Raw genomic sequence first — 21,195 nt, forward strand, 5'->3', positions numbered from 1 at the left:
TAGGACCAGGCGCAGACCCAAGCTGGGACCAGGCTGTGCCACAGACTGGACCAGGCTGAGCTCCAAACTGGGATCAGGCTGAGCCCTAAACTGGGACAGGGCTGAGCCCCAAACTGGGACCAGGCTGAGCCACAAACTGGGACCAGGTGCACCCCCAAACTGGAACCAGTCAGAGCCACAAACTCCGACCGTCTGAGCCCCAAAATGGGATCGGGCTGAGCCCCAAACTGGGACCTGGTGCACACCCAAACTGGAAAAAGAGCCCCAAACTGGGACCGGGCTTAGCCTCAAACTGCGACAGGGCTGAGCCCCAAACTGGACCCCGTCTGTCCCCCAAACTGGGACCAAGTTGAGCCCCAAACTGGGACCAGTCTGTGCCCCAAACTGGGACCGGGCTGAGCCTCAAACTGGGACCGAGCTGAGCCAAAACTAGGACCAGGTGCAGCCCCAAACTGGGACCAGGCTGAGCCACAAGCTGGACTAGGCTGATCTCCAAACTGGGATCAGGCTGAGCCCTAAACTGGAACAGGGCTGAGCCCCAAACTGGGACCAGTCAGAGCCCCAAACTGGGACCGTCTCACCCCAAAACTGGGATCAGGCTGAGCCCTAAACTGGGACCAGGCTGTGCCCGAAACTGGACAAGACTGAGCTCCAAACTGGGACCACGCAGAGCCCCAGACTGGGATCAGGTTGAGCTCAAAACTGGGACCAGGTGCAGCTCCATACTGGGACCAGGCTGTGCCCTAAACTGGGACCAATCTGTGCCCTAAACTGGGACCAGGTGCAGCCCCAAACTGGGACCAGTCAGAGCCCCAAACCGGGACCAGGCTGTGCCCCAAACTGGGATCAGGCTGTGCCTCAGACTGGGACCAGGTGCAACCCCAGACTGGGACCAGGCTGTGCCACAAACTGCGACCAGTCTAAGCCCCAAACTGGGACCGGTCTAAGCCCAAAACTGGGACCAGGTGCAGCCCCAAACTGGGACCAGGTGCAGCCCCAGACTGGGACCAAGCTAAGCCTTAAACTGGGAGCTGTCTGAGCCCCTAACTGGGACCCGTCTGTGCCCCAAACTGGGACTGGGCTGAGCCCCAAACTGGGACCAGTTGCAGCCCCCGACTGGGACCAGATGCAGCCCCAAACTGGTACCAGGCTGAGCTCCAAACTGGGACCGGGCTGAGCCCCAAACGGGGACCAGGTGCAGCCCCACACTGGGATAAGGTGCAGCGCCAAACTGGGACAAGGCTGTGCCCCAAACTGGGACCAGGTGGAGCCCCAAACGGGGACAGGGTGCAGCCCAGACTGGGATAAGATGCAGCCCCAAACTGGGACCGGTCTGTGCCCCAATCTGGGACCAAGTTGAGCCCAAAACTGGGACCACGCTGAGCCCCAAACTGGGACCAGGCTGAGCCCCAAAATGGGACCAGGTGCAGTCCCAAACTGGAACAAGTCAGAGCCCCGAACTGGGACAAGATGCAGCCCAAACTGGGACCAGGTGCAGACCCAAACTGGGACCAGGTGCAGGCCCAGCCTGGGAACAAGCTAAGCCCTAAACTGGGAGCCATCTGAGCCCCTAACTGGGACCCGTCTGTGCCCCAAAATGGGACCAGTCTGTGCCCCAAACTGGGACCAGGTGCAGCCCCAAACTGGGACCAGGCTGTGCCACAAACTGGACCAGGCTGAGCTCCAAACTGGGAGCAGGCTGAGCCCTAAACTGGGAAGGGGCTGAGCCCCAAACTGGGACCAAGTTGAGCCCAAAACTGGGACCGGGCTGAGCCCCAAACTGGGACCGGGCTGAGCCCTAGACTGGGACCGGGCTGTGTCCCAAACTGGACCAGGCTGAGCTCCAAACTGGGACCAGGTGCAGTCCCAAACTGGGACCAGGCTTTGCCCCAAACTGGGACCAGGTGCAGACCCAAACTGGGACCAGGCTGAGCCCAAAACTGGACCAGGCTGAGCTCCAAACTGGGATCAGGCTGAGCCCTAAACTGGGACAGGGCTGAGCCCCAAACTGGGACCAGGCTGAGCCACAAACTGGGACCAGGTGCACCCCCAAACTGGAACCAGTCAGAGCCACAAACTCGGACCGTCTGAGCCCCAAAATGGGATCAGGCTGAGCCAAAAACTAGGACCTGGTGAACCCCTAAACTGGAACCAGAGCCCCAAACTGGGACCGGGCTGAGCCTCAAACTGGGACAGGGCTGAGCCCCAAACTGGGACCAGGATGAGCCCCAAATTGGGACCAGGTGCACCCCCAAACTGGAACCAGTCAGAGCCACAAACTCAGACCGTCTGAGCCCCAAAATGGGATCAGCCTGAGCCCCAAACTGGGACCAGGTGCAGTCCCAAACTGACACAAGTCAGAGCCCCAAATTGGGACAAGGTGCAGCCCAAACTGGGACCAGGTGCAGACCCAAACTGGGACCAGGTGCAGACCCAAACTGGGACCAGGTGCAGGCCCTAAACTGGGAGACGTCTGAGCCCCTAACTGGGACCCGTCTGTGCCCCAAACTGGGACCGGGCGGAGCCCCAAACTGGGACCACTTGCAGCCCCAAACTGGTACCAGGCTGAGCTCCAAACTGGGACCAGGTGCAGCCCCAGACTGGTACCAGATGCAGCTCCAAACTGGGACCAGGCTGTGCCCTAAACTGGGATGAGGTGCAGCCCCAAACTGGAACCAGTCAGAGCCCCAAACTGGGACCAGACTGTACCCCAAACTGGGACCAGGCTGTGCCCCACACCGTGATCAGGTGCAGGCCAAGACTGAGACCAGGTGGAGCCCCAAACTGGGACCAGGTGCAGCCCCAGACTGGGACCAAGCTAGGCCCTAAACTGGGACCAGGCTGAGCCCCTAACTGGGACCAGTCTAAGCCCCAAACTGGGACTGGGCTGAGCCCCAAACTGGGACCAGTTGCAGCCCCAAACTGGAACCAGGTGCAGCCCCAGACTGGGACCAAGCTAAGCCCTAAACTGGGAGCCGTCTGAGCCCCAAACTGGGACCAGACTGTGCCCCAAACTGGGACAGGCTGAGCCTCAAACTGGGACAGGGCTGAGCTCCAAACTCGGACCAGGCTGAGCCCCAAACTGGGACCAGGTGCAGCCCCAAACTGGGACCAGTTGCAGCCCCAAACTGGGACCAGGCTGAGCCCCAAACTGGGACCAGGCTCAGCCCCAAACTGGCACCAGTCAGAGCCCCAAACTGGGAAGGGGCTGAGCCCCAAACTGGGACCAAGTTGAGCCCAAAACTGGGACCGGGCTGAGCCCTAGACTGGGACCGGGCTGTGTCCCAAACTGGACCAGGCTGAGCTCCAAACTGGGACCAGGTGCAGGCCCAAACTGGGACCAGGCTTTGCCCCAAACTGGGGCCAGGTGCAGCCCCAAACTGGGACCAGGCTGTGCCACAAACTGGACCAGGCTGAGCTCCAAACTGGGATCAGGCTGAGCCCTAAACTGGGACAGGGCTGAGCCCCAAATTGGGACCAGGCTGAGCCACAAACTGGCACCAGGTGCACCCCCAAACTGGAACCAGTCAGAGCCACAAACTCGGACCGTCTGAGCCCCAAAATGGGATCAGGCTGAGCCCAAAACTGGGACCTGGTGCACCCCCAAACTGGAACCAGAGCCCCAAACTGGGACCGGGCTGAGCCTCAAACTGGGACACGGCTGAGTCCCAAACTGGGACCAGTCAGAGCCCCAAACTGGGATCAGGCTGTGCCCCAGACTGGGACCAGGTGCAGCCCCAGACTGGGACCAGGCTGTGCCCCAAACTGCGACCAGGTGCAGCCCCAAACTGGGACCGGTCTAAGCCCCAAACTGGGACCAGGTGCAGACCCAAACTGGGTTCAGGCTGTGCCCCAAACTGGACCAGGCTGAGCCACAAACTGGGACCAGGTGCACCCCCAAACTGGAACCAGTCAGTGCCCCAAACTGGGCATTGCAGCACCGTCAGGAAGGGCTGGAGGTGAGGGGGGGGGGCGGTTTGGGGGGGCTGTGGGGGGTTGGGGGGTGTGGGGGGGTGATGGGGGGGTCGGGGGCTGCAGCCCCTCCCCCTGCCTCAGTTTCCCCCCCTCCCCCCCCCCGCAGGCGAGACCCCGCCCCCAGCCCCCCGAAATGGGCAACATCTGGTCGGCGCTGACCGAGCCCCCCCCCCAGCCCCCAGCCTGCCACGGCCACTGGCCAGAGGCCCGTGGCCACTGCCCGGCGCCGCAAGGCCACTGCCCGGCACCGCAAGGCCACCATCCCGGACCCCACGGCTGACATTCAGAGCCCCATGGCAACCACACAGCGCCCCATGGCAACCACCCAGAGCCCCATGGTAACCACCCAGCGCCCCGTGGCCACCACCCAGCGCCCCGTGGTCACCACCCAGAGCCCCTTGGCCACCATCCAGCGCCCCGTGGCCAGTACCCAGAGCCCCGTGGCCACCACCCAGAGCCCCATGGCCACTGCCCAGCGCTGCAAGTCTGCTGCCCGGCGCCGCAAGGCCGCTGCCCGGTGCTCCGTGGCCACCATCCCGGACCCCACGGCTGATGTTCAGAGCACCGTGGCCACCATCCAGAGCACCGTGGCTGATGTCCAGCGCCCCGTGGCCACCATCCAGAGCCCAGCGGTCACCACCCAGAGCCCCGTGGCCACCATCCCAGACCCCACGCCTGATGTTCAGAGCACCGTGGCCACCATCCAGAGCGCCGTGACCACCATCCAGAGCCCCACGGCTGATGTCCAGCGCCCCGTGGCCACCATCCAGAGCCCCGTGGCCACCATCCAGAGCACCGTGGCTGATGTCCAGTGCCCCGTGGCCACCATCCAGAGCCCCGTGGCCACCATCCCAGACCCCACGCCTGATGTTCAGAGCACCGTGGCCACCATCGAGAGCCCCGTGACCACCATCCAGAGCCCCACGGCTGATGTCCAGCGCCCCATGGCCACCATCCAGAGCCCCGCGGATGATGTTCAGAGATCCGTGGCCACCATCCAGAGCCCCGTGGCCACCATCCAGAGCCCCACGGCTGATGTCCAGTGCCCCGTGGCCACCATCCAGAACACCGTGGCCACCATCCCAGACCCCACGCCTGATGTCCAGCACCCCGTGGCCACCCAGAGCGCCGTGGCCACCATCAAGAGCCCGACGGCTGATGTCCAGTGCCCCGTGGCCACCATCCAGAGCCCCGTGGCCACCATCCAGAGCCCCACGGCTGATGTCCAGCACCCCGTGGCCACCATCCAGAGCCCAGTGGCCACCATCCAGAGCCCCACGGCTGATGTCCAGCGCCCCGTGGCCACCATCCAGAGCCCCGTGGCCACCATCCCAGACCCCACGCCTGATGTTCAGAGCACCGTGGCCACCATCCAGAGCCCCACGGCTGATGTCCAGCACCCCGTAGCCACCATCCAGAGCCCAGTGGCCACCACCCAGAGCCCCACAGTCGATCTCCAGCGCCCTACGGCCACCGGCCAGCACCGCACAGATGCCACCCAGCACCCCACGGATGCCCAGCGCCCCACAGATGCCACCCAACTCTCCGTGGCTATCACCCAGCTCTCCGTGGCCACCTCCCAGCTCTCCCTGGCCTGTGCCCAGTGCTGCACAGATGCCACACAGCTCTCAGTGGCCACCCCCCAGCTCTCCATGGCCAACCCCCAGCGCCCCATGGCCACCTCCCAGCTCTCCATGGCTATCACCCAGCTCTCCGTGGCCACCGCCCAGCTCTCCCTGGCCTGTGCCCAGTGCTGCACAGATGCCACCCAGCTCTCCATGGCCAACCCCCAGCGCCCCATGGCCACCACCCAGAGCCCTGTGGCCACGCCCCAGAGCCCTGTGGCCACCACCCAGCTCTCCGTGGCCACCCTGGAGGAGCCCCTCTGCGCCCATCAAGGGCCCCCCTTTGAGGTGTTGACCTCGAGCCCCCTTGGCTACCAAGACCCCCGCCGGCTGCCCCCGAACATCAGAGCCCGGTGAGTGGTTTGGGGGTCCCCCCCCCACTGTCCCCCTCCCTTATTTGCCCCCTCCCTTATTTGCCCCCCCCCCCTTATTTGCCCCCCTCCCCCATTAATTGCCCCCCCCCCCCCAGGTTGTCCCCCTGCAGCTGAGGGAGGGGGAGGTTTGGGGGAGGGGGGAGTTTTTTGGGGGCTGGGGGGCTCCCCCCCCTCACTGCCCCCCCTCATTAATTGCCCCCCCCTCATTAATTGCCCCCCCCTCATTATTGGCCCCCCCCCCCCCAGGCTGGCCCACCTGGACAAGGATAAGGAAGAGGAGGAAAACGAGGGGGAAGATGAGGAGGAAGACGAGGAGGAAGATGAGTGGGAAGACCAGGAGGAAGGCGAGGAGGAAAATGAGGAGGAAGATGAGGAGGAAGGAGACGCCTGAGACCCCCCCCCAAGATGCCCCCCACCCCCCCCCAAATCCCCCCCCACCCCTCCACCACCCCCTTTTCCCCCCCCCCCCAGACCACCACCCTCTGCTCGAAGCCACCATCGCTTTATTGAAGGGGGAGGGGGGTCACAGATTGTTGCCCCCCCCAAATTTACTCCAAATGGTGGATGCTGGGGGGAGTCTCCCCAAAAGCCCCCCCCACTCCCCTCCCCGCTGTTAATTACCCTTTAATTAATTAAAACCCCCCCCAAAACTGCAGTGAAATGGGGAAATCGAGGGTGAAATGGGGAAATAGAAGAAGGGGAGGGGGAGGAGCCTAAAAGGGAGGGGGAGGAGCCAAAAGGGAGGGGGAGGAGCCAAAAGGGAGGGGGAGGAGCTCCCCAAAGGCCCCTCCCACTGTTAATTACTCTTTAATTAATTAATCCCCCCCAAAAATCGCAGTAAATTGAGGCTGAAAGTGGAGGGGGAGGAGCCTAAAGGGAGGGGGGAGGAGCCAAAAGGGGGGGAGGAGCCAAAGGGGGGGAGGAGCCAAAGGGGGGGAGGAGCCAAAGGGGGGAGGAGCCAAAGGGGGGAGGAGCCAAAGGGGGGGGACACTGCCCCCTTGCTGTTAATTACCTTTTAATTAATTAATCCCCCCCAAAACTGCAGTGAAATGGGGAAATCGAGGCTGAAAGTGGAGGGGGAGGAGCCAAATAACGAGGGGGAGGAGCCAAAAAGGGGGCGTGGCCTCAGACGATCATCTCGAGCTGCCGGGCGTACTCGATGACCTGGGTGGCCAGCTCGGTGGAGGGGATGGTGGCCTCCTCGGGCTTGTGCTGGCGGCTACTGAAGCTGTAGTAGTTGTTGGGGGCCAGGACCCACCCCCGCTGGAAAATGGGGTGAGAAAAGGGGTATTTGGGGGCGCCCCCGGGGGTATTTATGGGGGGGGGGGGGGTTGTGGGGGCACCTTCTTGGCGTAGTCAGTCATCTTCTTGGCGGTGGGGAAGAAGAGGATGCGGGTGGCCTCGGCGAAGAGGATCTGCTCGTAGGCCTTCTCGATGCAGCCCGCGATCTCGTCCCTGGGGGGGAATTAGGGGGGGTAATTATGGGGTGTGGGGGGTAATTAGGGGGGGATATGGGGTGTGGGGAGGAGTTATAGGGGGGGTTTTGGGGTATGAAGAGGATCTGCTCGTAGGCCTTCTCGATGCAGCCCGCGATCTCGTCCCTGGGGGGGGAATTAGGGGGGGTTATGGGGCGTGGGGAGTAATTAGGGGGTGTGGGGGGTAATTAGTGAGGGATATGGGGGGGGGTTGGGGGGATGGGGGGGGTTATGTGGGGGTTATGGGGTGTGGGGAGATTTTGGGGTGTTCAAGGGGGTTTTGGGGTGCTCAGGGGTTTTTTTGGGTGCTGAAGAAGGTTTTTGGGGTGTTTAAGGGGTTTTTAAAGGGGTTTCGGGGTGCTCAAGGGAGTTTTTGGAGCGTTTAAAGTTTTTGGGGTGTTTAAGGTTTTTTTGGGGTGCTCAGAGGCGTTTCTGGGGTGCTCAGAGGGGTTTTGGAGGTTTTTGGGGTGCTCAAGGTTTTTTTTTGGGATGTTTAAGAAGGTTTTTGGGGTATTTAAGGAGGCTTTTGGCATGTTTAAGGGGTTTTTGGGGCGCTCAAGGAGGTTTTTAAGGGGCTTTTGGCGTGTTTAAGGGATTTTTGGGGTGCTCAGGGGGTGTTTAAGAAGGTTTTTGAGGTGTTTAAGGATTTTTTTGGCATGTTCAGGGGGGATTTTGGGATGCCTAAGAAAGTTTTTGGGGTGTTTAAGGAGGTTTTGGGGGCATTTAAGGAGGTTTTTGGGGTATTTAAGGAGGTTTTTAAGGGGCTTTTGGGGTGCTCGGGTTTTTTTGGGGTATTTAAGAGGTTTTTGGAGTATTTAAGGAGATTTTTGACATGTTTAAGGGTTTTTTAGGGTGCTCGAGGGGGTTTTTGGGGTGTTCAGGGGGGGTTTTAAGGGGCTTTTGGTGTGTTTAAGGGCTTTCTGAGATGTTTAAGGAGATTTTCAGGGTGCTCAGGGGGGTTTTAGGGTGCTCAGGGGGGGTTTCGGGGTGTTTAAGGTTTTTGGGGTATTTAAGGAGATTTTTAGCGTGTTCAGGGGGGTTTTGGGGGTATTTAAGAAAGTTTTTGGGGTGCTCAGGGGGCTTTTAGGGAGCTCAGGGGGGTTTTTAAGGGGGTTTCGGGGTGCTCAAGGGGTGTTTAAGGAGATTTTTGGGGTGCTCAAAGGATTTTTGGGGTGCCCAAGGAGGTTTTCGGGCGCTCACCGGATGGTATCCAGCAGGATATCGATGAAGAAGGTGTAACTCTCCGCCGGGATGTTGCCTTTGGCCAGGAACACCTTGTTGTAGCTGCCCTCCATCAGGTACTGCGAGGGGCAAGAATGATAAAAAACCCTAAAAAAAACCTAAAAAGCCCTAAAGTCCCCCCAGAAAAGGGGGGTACCTGCTCGAGGGACACGGGGTGCTTGATGTAGACGTTGCTCTGGATCTCCTTGGCCGGCAGCCGCTCCAGCTCCGTGTGGAACTCGGCCACGCGGTTTTGGGACAGCAAAAACAAGAGGTTTAACCCCAAAAGCTGGTGTTTATACGCTGATTCCGGGAGCTCTTCCCTAAGAGGGGGGAAAAAGGGGGGGGTAGGGTAAAAAGGGGGGGGGGACACCCCAATTTTTACCCCCCCCAAAGGTACTTGTAGTCGAAGTAGTAGCACTTGAGCTGGGCCATGTAGCGCTCGAAGGAGGGGATGTCCTTCTTCAGGATGCTCCACTGCGCCCCGATTTCCAGGATATCCCCTGGGGATGGGGGGGGGGGCAAAAAAAAGGGGGTGGGGGGTTGTTGAGGGGGTGGGGGGGTTGTTGGGGGGGTAAAAGGGGATTTGGGGGGGTTTGGGGGGTACTCACGGGCCAGGACGAGCTGCGGTTTGGTGAGCTTGGAGCCGGCGGTGGGGAGGAAGTTGAGGTCGAGGAGGGCGAGCTGAGGGGGGGATATGGGGGGTGGTTATGGGGTGGGGGGGGGGGGATATGGGGGGGTTTATGGGGTGGGGGGGGGTTATGGGGGCATATGGGGGGGCTTATGGGGTGTGTGGGGGCTATGGGGAGGTTATGGGGGGGTTATGGTGCACCTTGAGCCCCCCCAGGCCCCTCAGCACCCCCCCCCCCGGTCCGCCCCTCGCCCCCCCAGGCCCCCTCCGGCCCCCCCGTACCTTGAGGCCCCCCAGGCCCCCCCCCCCGCCCCTCTGGCCCCTCAGCCCCCCCCCCCCATCACTCCCAGCACCCCCCCCCCCGGCACCCCCCCACACCCTGAGCCTCCCCCAGGCCCCTCAGCCCCCCTCAGCCCCCCCCAGCCGCCCCCGGCCCCCCCCGCACCTTGAGCCGCCCCAGCGCCTCCCCGCACTTGCTCAGGTTCGGGCTCTTGCGGCCCCACTCGCCCTTGAGCTGCTCGTAGACCCCGGCCGCGGCCCGCAGCCCCCCCCGCCCCGGCCCCCGCCGGCCCCGCCGCCACCGCCATGACTGCGCCAGCCGCCCCGCGCGACACCCGCCGCGCTTTACGGCAGCGTCGCCGCGGCAACGCCGCCATCGCCGTGACTCCCCGCCGCCGCCACCGCACGACACCCTCCGCGCTTTACTGCAACGTCGCCATGACTCCGCGCCACCGCCACCGCACGACACCCGCCGCGCTTTACGGCAGCGTCGCCGCGGCAACACCGCCCGAGGCCAAGCGCGACGCATGCGCAGAGAGAGAGAGAGCGCGCGCGCGGGCGGCACTTGCCCCGCCCACCGCGTTGGGGCGTGACGTCACCGCGGTGGAACGGCGGCCGCGAAGGGTGTGACGTCACGGGGACGGAGGAGTGACGTCAGAGGAGCGTGGGGGTGGTGGGGGCTGGATGTGACGTCATGTCGCAAAAAGGGGTGATATCATTAACTGGGATGATGTAATAAAATGACGGAGTGACAGGATGGTCATCTAGGATCACATTTTTCTTATTACACGAATCATCCCATTTATGCCCCCCACCCCCCTCTTTATACAGCCCTTTGTTCCTGCCTACGTGGCCTCCAGAATCCTCTGCGTTGTATCTGTGCCCACGTCCAGTTGTTAGGTGGTCGTTATCGGTCTTCTGGTGGTCGCTGGGATGAAGGCCGAAGTCTTCCTCAGGTGTCCTGGGGTGGACCTGGTAATTTAGTCAGTTTGCGCAAACCAACCCCCTCCCTTGAGCTGCTTAGTCATAGGGATTCCAACAAGCATATGACAGTTTCCTGATTAAACAGTTTTTAGGAACAAACATCTTGTACTGCTTAGCAAGCGTATAGATTAGGCAGCTTTCAGGAACAAACATCCTGCACTGCTTATTACAATTCCCCCCTCTTTGTTTTTACTCATTTTGTTCATTAAAGCGTTGTAACTCCTGACTGCTTAACACAAACAATTCAGCAGATTCATCTTGGTTCGGCAATTGTTCGTATTTAACTCTAATAAGCATCAAGTGTGCTGCTTCCAAGCGTCCTTTAACAATATTAATTACTTTGTTGAAAATACACGGTCCAAAAACTAAAACCAACGTAAGATTAATGGACCTGCTATTGTAGATCAAAGAGTCGCAAGCCAAGGCGATTGCTTAAACCATGATTCATACCAATTTTGTCTTGATTCATATTCCCTTTTGCGTTTTTCCAAATTTTCTCTTAATTTGTTCATGGTATCTCTTACTAGACCAGTGTGATCAGCGTATACACAACATTCTTCTTTTAATGCTGCACAAAGTCCTCCCTCTTTGAAGAACAGTAAATCTAATCCTCTTCGATTTTGTAACACGACCTCGGATAGGGATCTAACCGACTTTTCCAGGGCTGTTATGGATTGCTCTATCCTTGTAAGATCTTCATCTACGGCTATTCTCAGCGCTGTAAATTCTTGGTTTTGTTTTACTAATGCGGCTATTCCTGTACCTGCGCCAGCACCTCCTATTACCGTGATCGTAGCTAAAGATAAAGCCGTTATGGGTTCTCTTTTTACCCAGCGATGTGTCGAAGCAATTTCCAATTGATGACCGTACTCTTTGGGATGATACATTATTCTAGGCACCATCAATACTTGTACACAGAATTCATTCGTTGTTTTTAAATATGAGACTGATACACATGATGTAACCCCTGTTTTTCAGCATACCCATTTAGCATTCTTTGCTGGTATCAGCCATTCTCCCACTTTCTTTGCCTTTAAGGTACCTTTGTTTAGACATAAGTGTTGTTTCTCCGGGGGTATCTGGCCTACGCATCTACCTTGACCTCTAACTTGCTGTAAAGATATTCCTTGTGTTCCATTTTCCCATCTGCAGGATCCAGGGTTTGTCCCATTGGTAAATCTGGGTCAATTACTTATTCCTATAGCTTCAAAATAGGGAGGTTTAGTATTAAAACACAGCCAACATTCTTTGGTTAACTCAGGGTGTGTTTTGTTAATTACTTGGTAACTTACGTCCATCAATGTCCAAGGGAATTAGGATTTACTTCGTCTACTTGAGTGAATGCATCTATATCTGAATCATTAGTGATTATCTGACTTTTAGTCACATTAAATTCATCTTCTGGAGTTTGTTTTATTTCTAACTCCCCTCTGATTATGGTATTTGGCCCCACGGGTGATAGTTCTTCTGCAGGAGCTTGTTCTTTTCGTATTTGAATTATCCCTCCCCTGTCTTTTCCGGGCTCCCAATATCTGACTCGCCAGATTTTTCCTATCAGCCACCCTTGATCTTCTGGTTGCAGAACAGTGAGTATTAAATGTTTGCAATTACTACTTCCTACTATTCCTCCTGTCGAATCATGTTCAGGAATCTTACATCCCGAAGGTCCCCAAGCTGCATTTAAGAACTTATCTCGTGTATCAGTTACCCAGGCAGAAGCAATAGTTTCGCACCCCCAATAATTACAATAATATTGATTAGGGTGGTTGCAATAACCTTTCCCAGGATTAGAAGAGGGACAAAAATAATAGGCTTTTTGATCTAAACATGGTTGTATAGGTGCTAGCTGGCAAAGGGAAGCTGTAAAACTAGGGAGTCCTACTGTGATGTTTACTTTTATTATTTTAGACTCTTCCAATTGAACTAAGGTCCATTTATATGGTCTGTGAGCTGCTTCCACGTAATACATCATCGGTAACAGCAGCATTATTATAGTGAGCCAAGAGGTATGGGATTTATGTTTGTTTACAATTGTAACCCTTGAGCCTTTTATAATCTCTAGGTGTGACCGTATAGCTTTATTCCTTAGGTTAACACTGGGGTAGTTCGGCCAGCATTTTGGCGTGGTCCCATTCGGGTTCTTGTCTCCACCGTGGTTTACCCCTCTGCCTCACCCGTCGGCTCGGTTGCTTCGAGTCACGGGGTGTACCATCTTCTCGGCAGCAAGGATATTCTTCAGGAGACCCCGAAGGTCCTTGTTTAATATGTCTTTGTTGATACACCACCCAGTTACAGTCCTTGACCAGGGGAGAGTTACACTCTATCCCTTTTATAGCTTTCCGGCAGCACACCTTAACAATTTGTATTTTTAATGGGGTTGGCTCGTTGGGGTGATAACAAAGTTGTTCTGGTCTTATTCCATAAACATATAATTTCCACCAATTTAAATCCTCGAATTGTATTTCCCCTGTGGATACTTTAAATTTTAGAGCCGATTCGGTGCTTTCTCTTTCAATTGTATAACAACTATTACAGGTTCCACGAGGGGGAACTCCGTCTTGACAACGTGACCACCAATTCTCTTGGCACGCTATACACGTGAAACACACAAAAGGATAACAATTACAATTTACATTTATACACTTAATTCTATAATCGCTATTTATGGGATACTTATATCCTGCTAATGCTCCGAAATTCTGTACTTGCACGATTTGAACTTGTAAGTCCATCTATTGTTTCCGCAGCTTGATCTTCATAGGGTTCTCGGTGGGTTCAGCTTTCCAAGTTGTAGTGTGGAGGGGTCCTTTTACTCTGCTTGCGTGTGTCCACCCCTTTACCGCGGTCCGGATAGCCGTTTCTGTAGTGAGTAAAACCACATAAGGTCCCTCCCATCGAGGAGTTAATGAGGATTCTTTCCAGGATTTAATTAACACTTTATCTCCTGGTTTCAGTGTATGTATTTTTATATCAAGAGGGGGCCTTTGGACAATTAGCCCCTTATCCCATAATTGTTTTCGCCTTTTCAATAGTTGTGTTAAATAATATCCTATCTGTGAATCCTCAATCTGGGGATGATTTGAGGGGGTTTCTAGGTCATAGGGCATTCCATATAACATCTCAAAGGGTGAAACCCCTAAGTCTGTCCTTGGCTGAGTTCGTATATTAATCAAAGCTAACGGTAAGCACTTTACCCAAGATAGCTTGGTTTCTAACATTAGTTTGGTGAGTTGCTTTTTGATTTCACCATTCACTCTTTCTACTTTTCCTGAACTCTGTGGGTGCCATGGGGTGTGGTATTGCCAATTGATACCTAATGTTTGAAAAACCTCTTTGATTACAGTAGATATAAAATGTGGGCCTCGATCCGAATCAATAGTTTCTATTATTCCGTACCGGCGAATTATTTCTTCTAATAGTGGTTTAACTACAGTCCGGGCAGTAGCCCTGGCTGTAGGGAATGCTTCAACATAATGGGTTAAATGATCAATTATTACTAGTAGATATCGATATCTTCCTACCTTTGGCAGTTCGGTAAAATCGATTTGAATTTTAGCAAATGGTCTGTACGCTAATTCCCTTCCACCTGGGATACTTTTTCGTAATTGCTGTTTGTTTACTTTTTGACACGTTAGACACTCTTCCACTATCCTTTTAGCTACGTTATAGGCTCCTATACATGCGTATTTTATAGCAAATTGGTCTACTAGGGCCTGTGTTCCCCAATGGGTAATATCGTGGAACCTGCGCATAATTTTATCAGCCATTGTTTTTGGTAATATTTCTCGCCCATCCTCTAATTTCCATTGCTCCCCTTGTTGTTTTGCTCCAACTCTGTTAATTTCTCTTTTTCCGGTACTGTTAAAGTGAACAGTGAAAATATTTTTCCATGGTGGAAGCAATGATCATATTCGGGTCTTTCCTCGTTTGTCATATTACATCTACAGGGTACCGCATCCATACTAAACTCTTTCCAACATGCATAACAGGGGAATTCCTCTTCCCGTCCTGACCCTTTTCCACAATTCGGACAGCCCCTCCTGAGTTCTTTTGGTTCAAAGCAGGACTCATTTTCTGATTTTGACCTCCCATTACCCTGTTTAGGGTTATCTGCTTTAAGGATTAATAGAGCTGCTCTCTTTGCTTCTTCATCGGCCAAATTATTTCCCCTGACAACGGAGCTTAAACCCGTCTGATGTCCCTTTACGTGGACTATAGCTATTGCTTTCGGTTTCCGTATTGCTTGAAGTATTTGTATAATTAATTCTTGATGTATCAACTCCTTTCCCCGTGAGTTTATAAGTCCTCTTTCTTCCCAAATTTTGCCGAATGTATGTACCACCCCAAAGGCATATTTTGAGTCTGTATATATTGTTCCAGTTCTATCTTCTAGTCGCTGTAAAGCTCTTAGAACCGCGTATAATTCACATGCTTGTGCTGACCATCCAGGATTTAATGACCCCGATTCCAAGAGTTTACCCGTTTTTCCATCTATAATTGCATATCCTGATTTTCGTTTGCCATCCACCACCCGGGATGATCCATCTACAAATAACTTCTCCCCTTCCGATAATTCTTCCTCTTCTAAGTCAGGCCTGACCTTTGATTGTTCCTCTATAACTTTTATACAATCGTGCAATAATCTTTCACTCGGTTCCCCGTACAGAAACTGTGCAGGGTTTTGTAAGGAGGTAGTTTCTAATGTCAATTTAGGGGATTCTATCAATATGCCTTCATATTTTAGAAGTCTAGAATCAGTTATCCACTTATCAGACTTCTGTTGTAAAACACCGCGTATGTTATGTGGTATGAGTACATGCAGCTCTCCCCCGAAGGTTATTTTCTGTGATTCCTCTACTAATAATGCAGCAGAGACAATAGCTTGTAAACATGTAGGCCAACCCCTACTGACAGGGTCTAGTAATTTAGAAATATATGCTATGGGCTTTTTATGTCCTGCCGAGTCTTGTGCGAGAACCCCGTAGGCAGTCCCTGCATCCGTATTGACAAACAAGAAAAATGGTCGGTTTAAGTTCGGTAGACTCAGAACTAGCGCGTTTACTAATTCCTCCTTTAGTTCTTCTAATTGTTTCTCATCTTCACCTGTCCACCGCATTAATTTGTCTTGAGCTAATTTTTCATATAGGAATTTTTACCTTTTTACTATAATTCTCAATCCATTGTCTACAATACCCCGTTAACCCTCATATTTGTCTGATTTGTCGTTTTGACTTGGGAGCAGGTAAGGACAGAATACCGTTTACTCTCTCTGGATCTAATCATTTTGTCCCTTTACTTAATTGGTGTCCCAGGTATTTTACTTCTTGTTCAACAAATTGTAATTTCGATTTTGATACTTTCAATCCTTGCAGGCTAAGAAAGTTTAGTAGCTTAATACTCTCTTGCCTTCCCACCCTCTCACTCTGTCCTGCTAACAGCAAATCATCCACATATTGTACTAAGGTGACCCCCGGTGTTCGCTCGTAATCTTGGAGTATTTGTTCTAAGGCTTGCCCAAATAAATTAGGGGATTCTGTAAATCCCTGGGGAAGAACCGTCCACCTTAGTTGTTGTCTTCTGTGGGTATCTGGATCTTCCCATTCAAAGGCAAAATAATTTCTACTTTTCTCATCAAGTGGGCAAGCCCAAAAAGCGTCTTTTAGATCTATTACACTATACCATTGATCTCCAGGCCCCAACTGACTTAGCAGTGTGTGTGGATTTGCAACTACTGGGAACCGACTCACTGTTCGTTTGTTGATCTCTCTTAAATCATGTACAAGCCTCCATTTTCCGTCCTTTTTCTTTACGGGTAAGATAGGGGCGTTAAAGGGAGACATGCATGCTCCTAACAGACCTTGTTCGAGTAGTCTCTCAATTTCTGGCTTCAACCCCCTTCTCCCTTCTTCAGACAGTGGGTATTGCCTGATGCACACTGGTACATCAGGATTGGATATAGTCACTGAGAAGGGTTTTATATCTAATTTCCCTACCGAGTCTGGGGTATACCAGACTTCAGGGTTTATCTGTGTCTCGTCCTCCACCCGAAGAGGACACAACTTTATTTTCATTTCTTTATTTATTACTTCCAGATTTATTCCCAATTCAATTATCAAATCTCGTCCCAACAAATTATATTCAGCTTCTGGGACTAACGTACCGATTCCTATTTTAGATTCCATTTCCAGTAATACATTTTTTATAACGGGGACACTGAAAGGCTCCCCTTTGGCTCCAATTATTTGTATTTTCTCAGGTGAAATTTTACAGCCTCTAGGTAAAATTGGCACAGTTGATTTTTCTGCCCCGGAATCTACTAGAAACTCCATTACTTGCTGTTGGGGGCCCACTTTTAATTTTATCAAGGGCTCTGTTCCCTTCTGGGTCCCCAATAAAAAGAGCCCCTAACACCCCTATGCCGCTTTAAACATTTTATCATCCATCGTTCTTTTTCTACAGTTTCGTTTCATATGTCCTTTCTTTCCACAGTAAAAACATTCTATTGCTTCCTCTTTCCATTCTGTTATATTCCCTTTCCTCATGAACGGCCCCGTAGTTTTATCAAAGCCTCGATTCTGCACCTTTGGTCCGGCTCCCCGATCCACTGGCCTCCGAGCTTGCGTTTGTGTCGTGCCTTCCCTTACTGCTGCTACCATCATTTTGACTGCTCTCTTATCCTTTTCATCTTCTCTCCGAACATACACTTTCTGAGCCTCTCTCAATAATTCATCTAGCCCACGATCCTGCCAGTCCTCTGTTTTTTCTAACTTTTTTCGAATGTCTGTCCATGATTTAGCAACAAACTGCGTCTTCAGCAAAGCCTCTCCCACTGGCGTATTAGGATCCAACCCGGAATATAATTGCAGGTTTTTCCTTAACCGTTCTAACCATTCTGTGGGGGTTTCGTCCTTCTTCTGATGTTCACTTAAGGCTTTGCTAATGTTCGGTCCTCTTGGTACTGATTCCCTTATACCTTGAACCAGTATAAATCTTAGATCTTGCATATGCCCCCTGTGTACCGGGTCTTGATTATTCCAATCTGGTCTCTGCAGGGGCCACTTAATATCTGCTGCAGGACCCTGTTGATGTTGTTCGTCCCATATTCTCATTCCCGCCCTCCTGATCATTCCTCTCTCTTCTGCAGTGAACAATATCCCTACTATTGATTGTAATTCTTCCCACGTATATATATTGGGCCCCAAAAATTGATCCACCCGCTCTGCCACTCCCAGAGGGTCTTCCAACAAATTTCCCATTTCCTTTTTAAACTCCCTAACGTCACCAGAGTTAATGGGGACCGCTACATATCCCATACCAGCCTGTGGACCTCCCATTGCAATGTCCCTTAAGGGGTATAACCGGTCCTGTGGCTGTTGTTGACTTCTGGATCAGCTACGAGTTACAGGACCCACCGCTTGGTCGGTTTCTGACTCTGAATTACACAGAATCACAGAGTCACAGAATCACAGAATGTTAGGGATTGGAAGGGACCTCGAAAGATCATCTAGTCCAATCCCCCTGCCGGGGCAGGATTGCCTAGACCATATCACACAGGAACACGTCCAGGCGGGTTTTGAATGTCTCCAGAGAAGGAGACTCCACAACCTCTCTGGGCAGCCTGTTCCAGTGTTCGGGCACCCTCACCGTAAAGAAGTTTTTCCTCATATTTAAGTGGAACCTCCTGTGTTCCAGCTTGCACCCATTGCCCCTTGTCCTGTCAAGGGATGTCACTGAGAAGAGCCTGGCTCCATCCTCTTGACACTTGCCCTTTACATATTTATAAACATTAATGAGGTCACCCCTCAGTCTCCTCTTCTCTAAGCTAAAGAGACCCAGCTCCCTCAGCCTCTCCTCACAAGGGAGATGTTCCACCCCCTTCATCATCTTTGTGGCTCTGCGCTGGACTCTCTCTAGCAGTTCCCTGTCCTTCTTGAACTGAGGGGCCCAGAACTGGACACAATACTCCAGATGCGGCCTCACCAGGGCAGAGTAGAGGGGGAGGAGAACCTCTCTCGACCTGCTAACCACACCCCTTCTAATACACCCCAGGATGCCATTGGCCTTCTTGGCCACAAGGGCACACTGCTGGCTCATGGTCATCCTGTTGTCCACTAGGACCCCCAGGTCCCTTTCCCCTACACTGGTCTCCAACAGCTCTGCCCCCAACTTGTACTGGTACATGTACTGGTACATTATCTGTGTCAGGAGGGGGTGCAGCGGGTGCTGAGGGTGGAGGGGGTTGAGGCGGTGGCGGTGGAGGGGGTACATAGGGTGGGGGTGCTATCGGGATCTCTTCTGGTTGTCTATTTCTTTTCCGATCCCTGCTTCCTTTTTCCTTTAGGGGATCTAGATTAACCCGTGTTTCTGACCTAATCCACAAAGACGCAAACCCACTTTCCTCCAGGCTATACGGCTCCTTGGAGTTTACATAGATATTTAAAGCCTGGCAAATCCAATCCTCAAATGACCCAAACGCTGGCCAATACAGATAATCTCTACGTATCTCTTCACCGCCCCAGACTTCCATACAATAATGTATCATTCTTGTTTTACTCTTACCCTTCCTAGAAGGATAATTATCCCAACGTTTAATCATCAACCCCAATGGACTATTTGGTGGGATCTGGGGCGGCGGCGTGATGTTGCTGTGACCTCATCGCTGTGGGGTTGGGGGTGACACAATGAGGGGGCGGGTGATGACACAATGGGGGGTGACGCCACAACGGGTGGGTGATGTCTTGGGTGACAGGTGGTGTCATGGGGTGACGGGTGATGTCACAGGTGAAGCGCCCTATAGGCACGTGCAAGATCACATGGCCCCACACCCCCTATATGGACCCACCCTCCCCATAAGGCCCATAGGTGGGTCCCGTGGGTCGGTGGGTGCCGTGGGTGGGTCCCGTGGGTCCGTGGGTCCCATGGGTGGGTCAGTGGGTGCCGTGGGTGGGTGGGTCCGTGGGTGGGTGGGTGCTGCGGGGGGGACAGACACACTCAGCCCCTCTCGTTTCCCGGCAGTTTCTTGGGGGCTGGTGGCACCAACAGTGACAGCCCCCGCGTGTCCCCACCCCGTGTCCCCCCGTGTCCCCCACCCATGTCCCACCCTGTCCCCCCCCCCCCACCCATGTCCCACCCGTGTCCCCGTGGGGGGTGGGGACGAGCCGCTACGAAATTGGGGTTAAAAACACCCCCCGGGGGGGGGTTTAAAAAACGGTAAGAAAAGGGCGGGGGGTGGCCCTGGGGGTGGCCCTGGTGGTCCTGGGGGTGGCCCGGGGGTCCCTGAGGTGGCCATGGGTGCCCATGGGGTCCCCCCAGGGGTGCAGGGGAGCGGCCGTGGCTGGCACATGCGTGTGTCACCCCCCCCTGCCATGGGGACCCTCTGGGGACGTCGGGGTGGCAGGAGGACCCCAAGGGGACATGGGGGTGGCAGGAGGACTCCAAGGGGACATGGGGGTGGCAGGAGGACCCCAAGGGGACTTAGGGACCCTCTGGGCATATGGGGGTGGCAGTAGGACCCGAAGGGGACATGGGGACCCTAGGGGGGACATAGGGACCCCAAGGGGACATGGGGACCCTAGGGGGGACATAGGGACCCCAAGGGGACATGGGGGTGGCATAGGACCCCAGGGGGACATGGGGACCCCAAGGGGATGTGGGAGTGGCAGGAGGACCCCAAGGGGCCATGGCCAACCCAAGGGGACATGGGGACCCTCTTGGACATGGGGGTGTCAGGATGACTCCAAGGGGCCATGGAGATGCCAGGAGGACCCCAAGGGGACACGGGGCCCTAAACTGGGACCGGGCTGAGCCCCAAACTGGGACCAAGTTGAGCCCTAAACTGGGACCAGGCTGAGCCCCAAACTGGGACCGGGCTGAGCCCCAAACTGGGACCGGGCTGAGACTCAAACTGGGACCAGGCAGAGCCCAAAACTGGACCAGGCTGAGCTCCAAACTGGGACCAGGCTGAGCCCCAAACTGGGACCGGGCTGAGCCCCAGACTGGGACCAGGCTGAGACCCAAACTTGGACCGGTCTGTGCCCCAAACTGGGACCAGGCTGAGACTCAAACTGGACCAGGCTGAGCTCCAAACTGGGACCAGGCTGAGCCCCAGACTGGGACCAGGCTGAGCCCCAAACTGGGATCAGGTGCAGCCCCAAACTGGAACCAGTCTTGCCCCCCACTACCCCAACTGGTCCCAGTTCTTGTCCCCAACTGGTCCCCACCTGGGTATCCCCCCACCCCCGCCCGTGTCCCCCCGTGTCACCTCCCCCTGCCCCAGGTCACCTGACCTCCTAGTTGCTCCCAGTTGCTCCCAGTTGCTCCCAGTAACACCCCCCCACACCCTGCCATGGGGAGGGGGGGGTGACCTTGGCTCCCCGCGAGGCGGGGGGAGGAGCCCTCGTGCAAGACCCTCGTTGAAACCCTCGTGCAAGCCCTTGAGAGACCCTCGTGCAAGGGCTCGAGACCCTCGTGCAAAGCCACCCCCCAGGAAGGGCCGGGGGTGAGGGGGCGGTTTGGGGGGGCCGGGGGGGGGGGGAGGGGCCGGGGAGGGTTGGGGGTGGGGGGGGGTGAGGGGGGGGGTCGGGGGCTGCAGCCCCTCCCCCTGCCTCAGTTTCCCCCCCTCCCCCCCCCCG

The 21,195-nt window shown here is 54.8% G+C and overlaps 1 protein-coding gene across 1 annotated transcript; it reads right to left on the bottom strand.

The window, feature by feature from the left end:
• Nucleotides 1–6,460: 6,460 nt before the first annotated feature.
• LOC137663548 (26S proteasome non-ATPase regulatory subunit 8-like) lies at nucleotides 6,461–10,013 on the bottom strand. Its single transcript, XM_068400902.1, is given in 8 exon segments — nucleotides 6,461–7,237; nucleotides 7,318–7,429; nucleotides 8,650–8,750; nucleotides 8,828–8,993; nucleotides 9,071–9,173; nucleotides 9,282–9,354; nucleotides 9,747–9,851; nucleotides 9,853–10,013. Coding segments are annotated over 8 exon segments (903 nt in total). The 5' UTR covers nucleotides 9,958–10,013; the 3' UTR covers nucleotides 6,461–7,099.
• Between the last annotated feature and the right edge of the window lie 11,182 nt (nucleotides 10,014–21,195).

Source organism: Nyctibius grandis, chromosome 5 (genome assembly GCF_013368605.1).
Source record: "Nyctibius grandis isolate bNycGra1 chromosome 5, bNycGra1.pri, whole genome shotgun sequence".
In the NCBI taxonomy this organism is placed as follows: domain Eukaryota; kingdom Metazoa; phylum Chordata; class Aves; order Nyctibiiformes; family Nyctibiidae; genus Nyctibius; species Nyctibius grandis.